Consider the following 13,321-nt stretch of genomic DNA (forward strand, 5'->3'; position numbering starts at 1 on the left):
AAAGTGAAACCCATGCCTGTAATGTACTAAAGAAAATGGTGTCTAAATACAGTCATTCTGTTACCTATATTCAGATTTCTAATTGAAGTTACCAAATGTTTTCATACTTCACTAACTCTTTGAATGGTGAGGCTGTGCATTTGGATTTCATCAAAACACTGATTTTGCAACTGTAAAATTTAAATAGGATATTTCCATTTTGTAGTTCATTCTCTCACATTAGGAATAAAACTGAGCCGCATCCCTTTCTTTTCGGAAAACTCCATTCTTTGTGACTTTGTGCTACAAACAGGATGCCTTGCTTACAATTTGTCAGTGCAACATGCCCAGGATATACTGACTAGGCATCTGCCCTGCCAATCCTGCAGTTCCCTCTTCTCATTTAGAGGTGGGGAACAGCCAGACCACTTATAGAAAAGCCTCAATTTGCCCCATTGTCAGAAACCCTTGATCTGACGTCCCACTGGGTAAGTCCAGGTCCACCAGATTACGGAGGCATATCCCTGGCCCAACATTTTGTGAAGCATCCATTACTCATTTTCCTGCAAGTGACTGCAATGTGAGTGACATTTTTGTTTTGCTTTTCAGTTTTAGATCTGAAAAGCGAAAGAGAATGCAGTGTGGGCTATAGCATCATGGCTGCCCACTAAGCATTCATCTATGACAAAACTCCATCAGTGACATCAGTCAAGTACGCAGTGATCTCTCAATGGGGTGCAGTGTCTAGAGTGTGAGTTCTTGCACTGCCCTAGATGTCTAGCAAGTTGCCCACATGGGTCTGAATGACCCACTAGGTGCTAGGATATTGAAGCAGTGTGAGCTGTTGTGTTCTTTGTCTGCCTTTGACTGCTATTTGCAGGCCACCAGAGCTTCCTTTTAGTGGAGTTAACAAGAAGAAACAAACCCACAGGTTCACCCCAGTCTTCCAGGGATGTCCTACTTTCACTACTGCCTAGCCGACACTTCATTGCTCCTCAAGAGTCTCTTTTTCCACATCCACATGCACCAATCCTTCACTTACTGGCAGCCATTGAAACCAGGAGGGATATCTGGGATCTGCTGGCCTATAAATAACCCCCTTAGTTGAACTAATGCCCAACATGTGAGCAGAAGACGCTCCATACTAAGTAAACTGTCAATCACTTATAGTACTTTGAACCTGGTAGCATGGATGTGACAGCTCCTTTCCTGTAACGAGAAGAAGTGATGTGCCTGCAGCCGCCTGTGTCTTAGTCAACCAAGTACATACATAAACATTTGCCAGCAGTGCTGGTTTTCGTATGTCCTTTGCCTCCTTCCAGATCCACCTGCAAGTCCTAAGATGTTTTCCCTCTCCTTCACTAACGTCATAACCAGTTGCATAGAAACAGAGGAGCAGTCAGTTTCTACAGCAAACAACCAGCACTGTTTCTGTCCCCTCCAGCTAACACCTCTCACTAGCGCCTAGTATCAACTGTATTTATTTATTATCCAATGCACGGTCAGCTCTAGTGCACTGCAATACTAGTTACTGCACATGTTACGAACAGCAGTAGGTGCTAGATAAAGAATATTACCAATATAAATTGGTAGTGGTAGATATCACCACTAATCTAGTCAAAAGAATTCCATGGTAGGCCATGTGGTCAACACAGCCTTTTAACTGTAATGGATCTGATTTAGAGTTTGATGTTAATAGAAAATTTCCTTATACCTGGATGACCTGAAACATTGGATCCTCATCTGTCTTCAGTGTTGCTAAGGTGCCAGATAAACTGAACAAATTAAGAACTGGGCAGTCAGTTAGGGACATTTGTGGCATTACCTATCCTCTAATGTGTCCTCCATCCATGCTCCTCCTATTTGCCATTATGGCAGTCTTCCACATGCCCGTAATAATTCTTGAGGATCCCGACCAGTCTGGTGAGTCACTCCACAGCCATGTGCTATTTTGGGAAGGTGTCAATGTGAGGGTTATATTAATGCTTGTTTCAGCTTCAAACTGAAGTACTAAATTATCATTTTCTTGTTTCCCTCAGACCCAGCCTGTCCTAGAGGCTACGCCAGGATGAAGGGGGTGACATGTGAAGGTGAGTTTCACCACCACAAAGCTCTCAGCAAATCTGCACTAAGGCTGTGATTTCAAATTTAGAATTTGTCTGGTAGGGTACTCTGTCGCAGTACAATGGAATCCAATGCCCCCCAATTTCTGATTCTAACCACCTGATTTAGAGGTGGGTGAGCTACAAGCTTTACGCCAAGGGAATAAAATTAATCCATTATCAAAACCTTCCTCCAACAGTCTGAAGGAGTATGGGCCATTAGATGTAAGCCAAGTGACTGTCCACCTTATATAGAGTGGGTGGTCAAGGGATTTTCTCAATGTACATCACCACCAGGAATATCCGGGAAGTGAAGGACAATACAAAAAAAAAAAAATGACACCCACACCATAGAAAAAACACCCATTGTCTGGGCACCATTAGTTTTTTTTATTTTTAAAAAACAAACTCTTGCTTTAGGGGTATGTTTTTGTAAAATTAAAAAAATCAGGAAATGTTTGGCCACTCATTATTTTTTACTGTGTCATCTGTCAAACTGTTCCTACACTAACAGAAATAGCCATGATGTATAAGTTGTCCTCAGGGCAGGTGAACAACTCAAATTTGGCTGGTGGTGATCCCTCAGGATGGCGGAGGTAAAGTCCTCTGGCATTCTAACAAACTTACCTGCGCCCAACAAACTCTAAATCAAACCGTTGGAAAAAGTTTGCCGCCCTCCCGTCATGTTTCATGTTTGATTGTGCTATCCTTTAGAGTTTTCTTACATTGACAAGGACCACTGTGGTGGCTTTTTGGCCACTTCACCTGTAGATAGTAACCTAAATTTCCTTTGCCCAATCCTCATTGTTTTGTTTTTCTTATTATCCATTGCTCTTTTTATGCAAATTATTGAAAACATTTCAGTCTCTGTAACAACTAGTAGGGAGGAGGTTTCTCTCCTCGTCTTCTTTTTCTTCATACGGTAAGGAGGTGGTATAATTCTGTGCCTGGTGGCAAGGGGGAAAACAACCAGGACAACAAGGCTTAAAAACACCTATGAGTAGGCAGTGTCCTTTTCTGTAAAAAGAGTTAAGCGCTACAGCAGGTAATTTGAAACAAATTCTGGATTCATCTACCAGTCAGTGTACCATTTTGAATGCTGAAGATGTGTTTTCTGGGTGTGTTACAGATAACAAATAGGCCTCTGCCTAAATAAGGCTGGCATAATCAAAATAATTTCAGAAATTATCCATTACTCTTGTGATGCAAGATTACCAAGATTATGCAATTACACCATCTTGAGTAATTAAGAGTAATTTAGGGCAAAACTCCTTCCACGGGAGCATAGCAACAATGAAATTAGAGCAAGTGAGTGGCTGCTGGCTACTCCTGTTCATGTCCTGTAGCGTTTAGTGATATTTTCTTAGTGCCAAAAGCATCCAGGGTCCCATTGGGGACGCAAGGGTGACTTTTGCACTATGAAAATAGCACAAAATGCTGGATTACGCTTCAAGCAGAATTACTGATAATTACAGGTAATTTTACAGTAAATACACTAAAGAGAATTACGCTAGTGATGCCAAGCCCTCATAACAATCATGCTGCCATTTTCCAGACTCTTTATAAATGTGCAGAATAGTACACAAACGACATCATAGTGTGTGTGATAAAAGTTACAGCATACACCCTATTTGCATGCATGGCAGTAATATTCTAAGTATTATGTTTCCTGGGGAAATGGACAAAGATGAGTCCATTCAGTTCTTGTTACTGAGTTCATGCTTTTGGATATGTTGTTTTGTCTATACATCTGCAAGAGCCACCAGGCAGTATTGATTGTTCCCCCCTCACTGTGAAGTGGTCCAACATTAACGGCTCTGTCTTTCTGTGCGAGCAGATGTGAATGAGTGCGACGTCTTCCCTGGCGTTTGCCCCAATGGACGATGTGTGAACACTGCCGGATCCTTCAAATGCGAGTGCCCAGAAGGTCTGACACTGGATGGGACTGGAAGAACATGCGTAGGTAAGGAGAAGCAAGTATATGAGACTCAATGGGAGAGGAAGGCCATGCCTAGGCAAAGAGGGGTGGTTTTCTTGATGTTGCATGAGCTGGAAGAACAAGCCTTCATACGTGCTAGAGTCTCCTTGAAGGCTTGACAGCAACATGCATAGGTGAGAGCACCAGAGGTTTAATGCCAAATGAGAGGCAAAGAACCTGTCGAGGAGTACGCAATAGGCTGATGCTCTTTTTGATGGAAAGAACAGGCAGAATAAGAGAGCAGCCATCACATTATTTTTTCCAAGCACAGGAACATGTGTATAGTCATAATTTCTCTGAAAGGATATGAGAGTTAGAATGATTTGTTTGGCAGCACTTGTATGGTTTAGGAGTGACCGTATGATTGTGAGTCAGCCTTCATAAATAAATCTAGAAATGAGACTCAGGAAGACTTGGGTTTCTCTTTGGTTTATTGGTTTTGGGGGTTATGTTTAAAGTGGCCTATTCATCATAGGATTAGTCATTCTATGTACACTGTGGGCTTTATGCGGATGTAGAAATTAACAGACCGACTTTACTTTGCTGAACATTTCATAGTGCAAGACAGAAAAGGGATATGTAGTGGGAGAGTGCCACATTAACATAGAGAGTTTAAAAAGGTAAATAAAATCTTGATATACAAATTAGCAACAGTATAGACGAGAGCTGATACATAAATGCTCAGGTTTGATTACTGTTAAGAATAATGGTCAGACAGGGTGTCGTTTTTATCCCAAAGTTTATTCGGGAGCAATACAACCTGGCGTCAGGCTATTCTAGAGGTTCCAGATCAAGTGGCCACCCTGGAATGCTGTGCGCCTTACATTTTAGATTGAAGACACATCATAATAATTACATATAGACATGTATTTCATAACATGTTTTAACACACAGTGACAGCTGCTGTTAAATGTCAGCAACACTTCAGCCAGATGTTCAAATGTTAACATGTTACATATACACCTATTTTTCATTTCTGAATATAAAGTAAGAGCTGCCTGTGTACTGGAATGTTCACTCAGCCTATATGTTTCTCCTTGTATTGGTGGGCAAGCCTAGAGTTTTCTCCAGGCTGAAATATAAACAAGGAACACACAAGATCAATACAACACGAAAAAGGACAAAACATTTACATATCCTGAAATTATTTGTGCACACACTGAGCGGAGCACTGCACTTGTGCGAAGGGAATCCTAAAGTCGTGATACATGCATACTCAAAGTGAAATTTACTTAGTATACAAGAGGAAATAAGGGGTGAAAGGGGTAGTGGTTTTGGGTCAGGCAGGAAGGTAAAGTTAGTCATGCAATAAAGCAATCATTTTGATTTCTTTGGACTGTTGTTTTCTGATGAAAGGGTTGATCATTTTAGTGCATATAAAAATAGATCAATGATGTGAGATCCAGGTAAACAAGTCAAAAGCAGAATTTGGAAATTACCAGTGGCAAAGGTCAAATTAATTAAGAAGAGTTGGCTCCTAGGAAGAAGAAAGAGTACCCTGCGCCATGTGTAAAATACAGGACCTGCTATTGTCAAAACCCCTAAAAACATTTTGACAACAAATGTCATGTCAGGGCTGCTCTAAAGGAGGAAGGACAACTCCAAGATACCCTAGAGGGTAAGCGATCATTCTAAAAGTGTGAGATATTAGTAAGACGCCAATTTCAGTTACCTGCAAAGATGGTTTAATATACGAACATGTCTGTGGTTATGAAAAGAAGTTTCCAAAATGTAATGCTGTAGTGGTCCTGTCTGTGGAGACAATATTCAAGAGGCAGTTCAGAGTTTAAAAAATATATATATTATACAGGTTAGGTAGCGGTCTAGATGGAAGAGTGGATTGCCACTATCAGTACAAGCAGAGAGCATCCCATGAGTTTGATCAATGGGCCGTAGAGTTCCATACAGTCTTTGGTCTGCTTGTGGTAACGCTTCTGCTGTAATACATGGAGGGAGAGGGTTTCAGTGCTGAGAATTCACTCGGAAAAGTGTCAGACAGAGACTCCATATCCATGTAAAAGGATAGTCTATAGTTGCTTTATGTTCAGATTCTCCAGTTTCAGCCATCCATATTGACGCACTCATGACCACCATGCAATTTGTGTAGTGGAGTGTGTGGGCCTCTGTGTGCACGATCTGCATGGACAATTCTTCTTGTCAATAAATGCATCTTGCAAAGTATAAAAAGCCAGAGGCCTCTCCCGCACAATGACTGTGAAATGAATAGTACTTTTGGGACAGTGCCACAGAGTACCATGGCTAGAATAAACATCACTTCGCCAATGTGTGTTTGTTCCAAACCTACCCGTCTCCTGAGCCTATAGTGTATGAAAGCCATTTAAAGAACATTCATAATCATATCAAACTGAAGAGGCACAAGGTTCATTATTGGTCCACTAAATGGAGAAAGTGTTCAGTAGTCCACTGTTATCCATGTTTTTTTCTTGAGACTTCAGAACCTTCCTGAATCCCTTTTTAAATAGTAGAAGTTGAGATATCAATGGAGGAAAAATGCACAACTTGGCTCTTGACATTTTCCTTCTTTGTGCTTTTTCACAGATGTGCGGGTCGAGCAGTGCTTCTTGAAGTGGGACGAGGATGAGTGCACAGGGCAGCTACCTGGGAAGTACAGGATGGACATGTGCTGCTGCTCTGTTGGTGCCGCCTGGGGTATCGACTGTGAGGAGTGCCCCAAGCCTGAAAGTGACGAGTATAGGACTATCTGCCCCAGAGGTCCAGGATTTGCAAACAGGGGTGATATACTGTCTGGCAGACCATTTTACAAAGGTACAAAGAAGTCCATTCTCCTATTTACGGCCTGCTTCTTTCACACAGACACATGCTATACTGCAAAAACGTGCACACTCCCAAGTCTAAAATGAATTATATCACTTCTTAAAAATGGAGTATGCTTGTTTGCTGCTTCTGGAAAATCCAATCGCAGATCACCTATCAGTATTATAATTCAACATAGCGTGATTTACTGGCCACATTTCAGCATGCTTGCCACTGTCACCAGTCACACGTCTCCTCTCAGTTCTCTAGTTCCTCCTCCAGTTACACATCGTCTCTCAGTTATTAGCCCCACTCACCGATCCCTCATCAATTCGCAGGTATCTAGCTCCACTCACAGAGACTCATTGGGGGTCATTCTGACCCTGGCGGCCGGTGACCGCCAGGGTCACCGACCACGGGAGCACCGCCAACAGGCTGGCGGTGCTCCCTCGAGCATTCTGACTGCGGCGGTTCAGCCGCGGTCAGAAACGGAAAGTCGGCGGTCTCCCGCCGACTTTCCGCTGCTTGGGTGAATCCTCCATGGCTGCGGAGCGCGCTCCGCAGCCATGGGGATTCTTACACCCCCTACCACCATCCTGTTCCTGGCGGGTCTCCCGCCAGGAACAGGATGGCGGTAGGGGGTGCCGCGGGGCCCCTGGGGGCCCCTGCAGTGCCCATGCCCATGGCATGGGCACTGCAGGGGCCCCCGTAAGTGGGCCCCACTGTGTATTTCAGTGTCTGCAAAGCAGACACTGAAATACGCGACGGGTGCAACTGCACCCGTCGCACCTTCCCACTACGCCGGCTCCATTCGGAGCCGGCGTCCTCGTGGGAAGGTAGATTTGCCCTGGGCTGGCGGGCGGCCTTTTGGCGGCCGCCCGCCAGCCCAGGGCAAATCTCAAAATACCCTCAGCGGTCTTGTGACCGCGGAGCGGTATTTTGACGGGGGAACATTGGCGGGCGGCCTCCGCCGCCCGCCAATGTTAGAATGACCCCCATTGTCTCTTAAATCTCTATCTCTATCACAAATCATCTCTTTGCTCTCTAGCTCCACTCACCAATTCCGCCATCTCTCAGCTCTCTAGCACTTTCATAAATCACCTCTCAGCTCTCCACCTCCACTCTAAGTCACTCATCACCTCTCAGTTCTTAGCTCCACTCACCAATCACTCATCACCTCGCAAGACTACTGATTCACTCAGCTTTCTAGCTCCATTCATGAATCACTCATCACCTCTCAGTTTTTACTTCCACTCACCATTCCTCATCACCTCTCAGCTGTTGGCTCCACTCACCCATACCTCATTACCTGTCAGCTCTTGGCTCCACTCACCACTCACCCATCCCTCATCAGCTTTCAGCTCTTGGCTCCATAACCTATTCCTCATCATCTCTCAGTGTTTAGCTCCACTCACCACTCACCCATCCCTCATCACCTTTCAGCTCTTAGCTCCACTCACCACTGACTCATCACATCTCAGCTCTCTAACTCTAGTCACCGATCTATCATCTCAACTCGACTTCTAACTCCACTCACAAATAGCTCTCGGTACCTAGCTTCACTCATCCATCATTTCTGTCACATCTCTCAGCACATACTCCACTCACAATCTTTTCAACACCCCTCAGCTATTAGCTCTTAGCTAAACTCACAACTCACTTGTCACTTTTTAGCTCTCTAGCACCGCTCGCTAATAGGGCATCACTCCTTAACTATGTAGCTCCACTTACCGATTCCATATCGCCTCTCACTAGTTTTTTAAGCATCATTAACTATCAGCAATTAAACCCTTCTCTCAACAAACTTGACTCGTCTCAGTGCACTGCCAGGACTGGACCCAGATTTAAAGTTTATATGGTAATGAAAATTCATAAAGAGATTCACTGTGTGGAATGTATTAAACATACCAACCCTATGGTGTAAGACATCCCACCAGTGGATTCCTCGCAGGTTGCAGGCTTTATTCCCAAAATCAGACAATTTCTGATTTGTACCCTTCTCCAACTCAGACAGAAACACTTTAGTTGAACTATACGTTTCCTACTTGATTCCCAATTACTGCAGAAGCCTATTATCATGCTTATCCCAAACATGTAACAATATCTTTTGATGAAAGATTCCATCTGCAAGCAACTATCTTAATTGTGGCCCTCTAAGTATTCTTTCTGAAGTTATGGCTTTCAGAACAGCAGCTAATACAAACATGTTCTTCCTGAACTCAGAGTACTAACCAAAGGAACTGCTTGACCGTTTTCCCATTCTAGCCTCTACTACATAGCTAAGCATTTCTGTTGCGTGCCCCTTTCTGATAATCATTAGTTATGAAGTTATTTTAGAAGACCCGATTGGAGATGTGTATTAATGACTGAGGGACTGATTTAGAACTCGGCAGACAGGTCACTTCATCACAATGGTGACGGATATTCCGTCCGCCAAAATCTAAATCCCATTGAACATAATGGGATTTAGATTTTGGTGGACAGGCTATCTGTCACTATTGTGACGGAGTAACACGTCTGCCAATTTCAAAATCAGGCCCCAAGCAAGTAACCTAGGATCTCAAGACCCTGGTTCTGATCCCAGCTTTACTACTTGGCCAAACACTGGATGCCTGGTTCAGGAAGTTAAACTTACACTTTTGTATAAGTTTATGATTGATTGCTATTCACAAAGGGATTTACAAGTAGTATCTTTTTGAGTGCAGAGTCTCCGCACATAAAAAGATAGGTGTTTTTATGTGTAGAAAATCTGCACTCGTAAAGATAGTAGCTGCAAATCCCTTTGTGAATAGCAAACAATTGTAAACTTACATAAATGTGTAAGTTTATCTTTGTGAATCAGGCCTTGGGTCACTTCAAATCCATGTGATTGAAAGTGAACAGTATATCACAATATTAAAGAACAACATTTCATCCTATTACAATATTGTAACCAGCATATTGACTAAAGCCATGTTGAAAAGTATATATAGGTAAGTGTGCATTCATTATTCTTAACTCCAGATCAACCTACATATGTATAAATAGTCAAGGTAGGTATAGGAGTAGTTAAAATAGTAAATATATGCTTACCTTCCTGATATTGTGGTTTTCAATCTTCTGGATACAATATTTTAGCAGGGCAATATGTAAAACGTAATATTGTTGAATAACTCCCAGAAATTGTAATACGTCTAAAGTAAAAGTGATTATGTGTTATAGTGTAAATTATAAGTGACGGATTGTCCCAGTCATCCCCACTCACCTGCACCAATAACTTGTACCATTCTGAAACCACATTTCTTGTAGATATGACACATTTGTAAATAAATGCTTTGCAAGTACATTCTGTTGATTCATTTTGACCAAATACAATTGATTCAGTACTTCACAACATGCATCTCATCTGCTTTACTAATATTAGAGTATGTGTACCCATGTTGAGATTTTTAGGGCTACTCTAGCCCTTGCTTCACCACATCAAGCTCAGCGAGTGATCATTTGCTTTTTGCTCCTTCCTCCACTGTAGATGTGAATGAGTGCAAGGTGTTCCCGGGGCTCTGTTCTCATGGCACTTGCCGAAACACCATCGGCAGCTTCAGGTGTAACTGTGAAAGCGGGTTTGCCCTTGATTCAGAGGAAAGGAACTGTACTGGTAAGTCAAATATTAGCTAGAAAGTGATTTCTCACCAAAGGAAGCATATCTGCAGCCAAGCAATGCACCACAACAGTTTGTAATACTGTATCTCTTAAATGGAAGCTCTATTTTGCTACTTTGTTATGACTCATTTCAGTATTGAGCCCCATTCACCCTTTCTTTGATTCCACTCAGTACTGTATTCCCTTCCACCATTTCTGATACTCTTTCAGTGATACCTTTCCCCACTGGAGCCCAAGTCACCATTTCTGTGACCTATATCAGTACTTTTGATGGACTCATCATTCTTGGCACTCTCTTCAGTACTTTTCAGGGACTCCTTTCAGTACTATATTCCCTTTGATCATTTCTGGCAATCTTTTCAGTTCTGTAGCTCCTGATATGCTTTCTCACACACCTTTCAGTACCGCAGCCACTTTGACGATGCCTGGAAATCCTCTGGATATTGTAGTCCCATTGTCCATTTCTGTGACTCCTTTCTATATTGTAGCTCCTCTGACTATGCCACTGCCACATATATAATACGTGTAGCCTATATAATCTACTGTATGTAACTTTTTATAAGATTTATAACTTCAATGACCAACATAGACAACTCATTAACAGTGTGGAACCAGTGATGAATCAAAACATAAGCCCCCTATTCTGTGTACTGTGTAATTTCTAATTTGACCTGTCAGTGTAAACTGCTAAATAAGGAATTAGAATACACGTGTAATATCACATTCTTGGTAAATTTTAGAGTGGTAAAGTGGGCTGAATGTGGGAAATTACCAGGTGAACAAACTTCCCTTTCCGTTTTTATTCCCTATTTCTAAGAGCCCAAGTTAGAATACTGCAGTATTCTTGCATCCAAGAATTACAAGAGGATTCAAGTGATATTTGTAATTCTGAGAAAGGAAATATTCCTGCTCAGTTCTCCCTCCCACCTCCATAATGAGGGCCATCTTGTAATTGAAATGGTAATATTAATTCAGTAAATCTTTATAGAACACGAGTACACAGTTGAAAGCACTTGTGCTTAGTATGTTAACAGACCTTAATTTACTCTGTGTTTACTTTTTTTGCCCTGAAAAAAGTTAACACAGAGTAAATTAAGGTGTGTTAACATACAAAGGACAAGTGCTTTTACTTTAGTAATCATTTTGTGTTATTAACCATAAAATAATTAGCTTGTAAGAAGGCTAGTTAGAGAATGGACATTTTGATCGACAGGTTATTATAGTCATGCATTATCAATGGGTTACAGCCAGTGAATTATCAAGTCTATGGGTCATAGCCAGGGGATTATAATTCTCTACGGTATCGCCAGTGCTTTATAATTCAGTGGATTATAGTCAGTGCGTTATAATTCCATGGCTTATAAACAGTGCATTAAAATGCTTTGGATTATAGCCAGAGCGCTATAATTCTCTGGGTAATATCCTGTGCATTATAGATGCTCTGAATTGTAGCCAGTGCATAATCAATTCTTCCTGCAGGTTGGTGAATTGTTGCCACTGGAGAACATCCTATTAAGCATTCCCCATACTGCGAAAGAACTGATCACAGAGAATGAAAAGAGTGTTGATTCTTTGTCTCACATTGTTCTGCTTTCCTTATTAGACATTGATGAATGTCGGATATCTCCTGACCTGTGTGGGTTCGGGACCTGCGTGAACACACCTGGAAGTTTTGAGTGCGAGTGCTTCGATGGCTATGAAAGCGGATTCATGATGATGAAGAACTGCATGGGTAAGAACCTGATGATGTGATGTATCTCATATACTTAGCCCAGAACTTTAACGTGTACTATAAGTGCTCCATGTTGTGCTCCCATGGTCATCTCCTTAAAGTGCTTCTATTCTTGCCCACCTCGTGATAGATAGAGAAGAAGCCACTTTACTTCTCCCCTTAGCTTTTCCTGTCTTCTGATGTCACTAACAACTTCTGCAACATATAACAACTCATTCTGGTTGATAAGTTATCATCTAGAAAGTTATGAAATTTCAGATTCTCTCATTATCACATGCCTCCACTTTTGCCTTTCCTGTTAAAAAAACCTCACATTTCTCCTTACCGTTTTAAAATGTCTTCAATGCACACTTCTTGTAGTTATCTGACCTCCTACCTTATTGTTATTGCACTTGTAAGACAACTTCCTAAGTAAGTTTTCCAAGAGGGCCCTCTGTCTCATTTAGAGAACCTGGAATGGGATAAAGGTGTTCTAAATGTATGATAAGCCAACTAATGTATATGTAACTCTTTGTATGAATTAAAGAAATCTAATATTACCACAAGTTCATTTATTGAAATATCTCATCCTGTCCATTACCCCCAAGAAAAACGTTGTCTAAATCTGTACTTTTACGTACAGAAAAATTTGTGGGCACACTGTTCCACCTTGTATTACAATTTAAAGCTGAATATGTGGTAATATCATGAATACAGGTTTGGGTAAACACATTCCAATTAATGGTATTTTCACATAGTTTCCATGCAAACAGGAATGAGGACCAAAGTTTTCTTTTCACACTTTCCTCCACTTTCCAACCTCAGCCCCTTGAGGGCATGTAAATGGAATATTGGCACAGTAAGAGCACACTCAATCATGAGATTTAGACTTTTAACTACACAACTGTGCAATCATTGATAATTGCTGGTCATCACTCATAACTTCTGCCTTGTTTCTATGAAAGCCAAATTAAATCCAGCTAAAAATGTGTTCTGCTATGGAGTCTCTTTTCACTACAGTTTAAGTTGACCCTTTTTCTTTGCTTTCTGAACTGTAGATGCATAATCTGAGGGACCTGAAGATAATGTGTTGGTAAACACCATTGTTTTAGAGGTGGACCTTCCTGCCATTACCTG

General features: G+C 41.7%; 1 protein-coding gene across 1 annotated transcript in view; it reads left to right on the top strand.

Annotated features, from left to right (window-relative positions):
• LOC138267693 (fibrillin-2-like) overlaps positions 1–13,321 on the top strand; it is a 367,800-nt gene that overhangs the window by 232,422 nt on the left and 122,057 nt on the right. The window contains exons 21-25 of the mRNA XM_069216842.1: positions 2,019–2,069; positions 3,919–4,044; positions 6,619–6,846; positions 10,343–10,468; positions 12,077–12,205. Of these exons, the coding sequence (XP_069072943.1) occupies positions 2,019–2,069; positions 3,919–4,044; positions 6,619–6,846; positions 10,343–10,468; positions 12,077–12,205 (660 nt within the window). The remainder of the gene's footprint in view (positions 1–2,018; positions 2,070–3,918; positions 4,045–6,618; positions 6,847–10,342; positions 10,469–12,076; positions 12,206–13,321) is intronic.

Source organism: Pleurodeles waltl, chromosome 12, assembly GCF_031143425.1.
Source record: "Pleurodeles waltl isolate 20211129_DDA chromosome 12, aPleWal1.hap1.20221129, whole genome shotgun sequence".
Lineage (NCBI taxonomy): Eukaryota > Metazoa > Chordata > Amphibia > Caudata > Salamandridae > Pleurodeles > Pleurodeles waltl.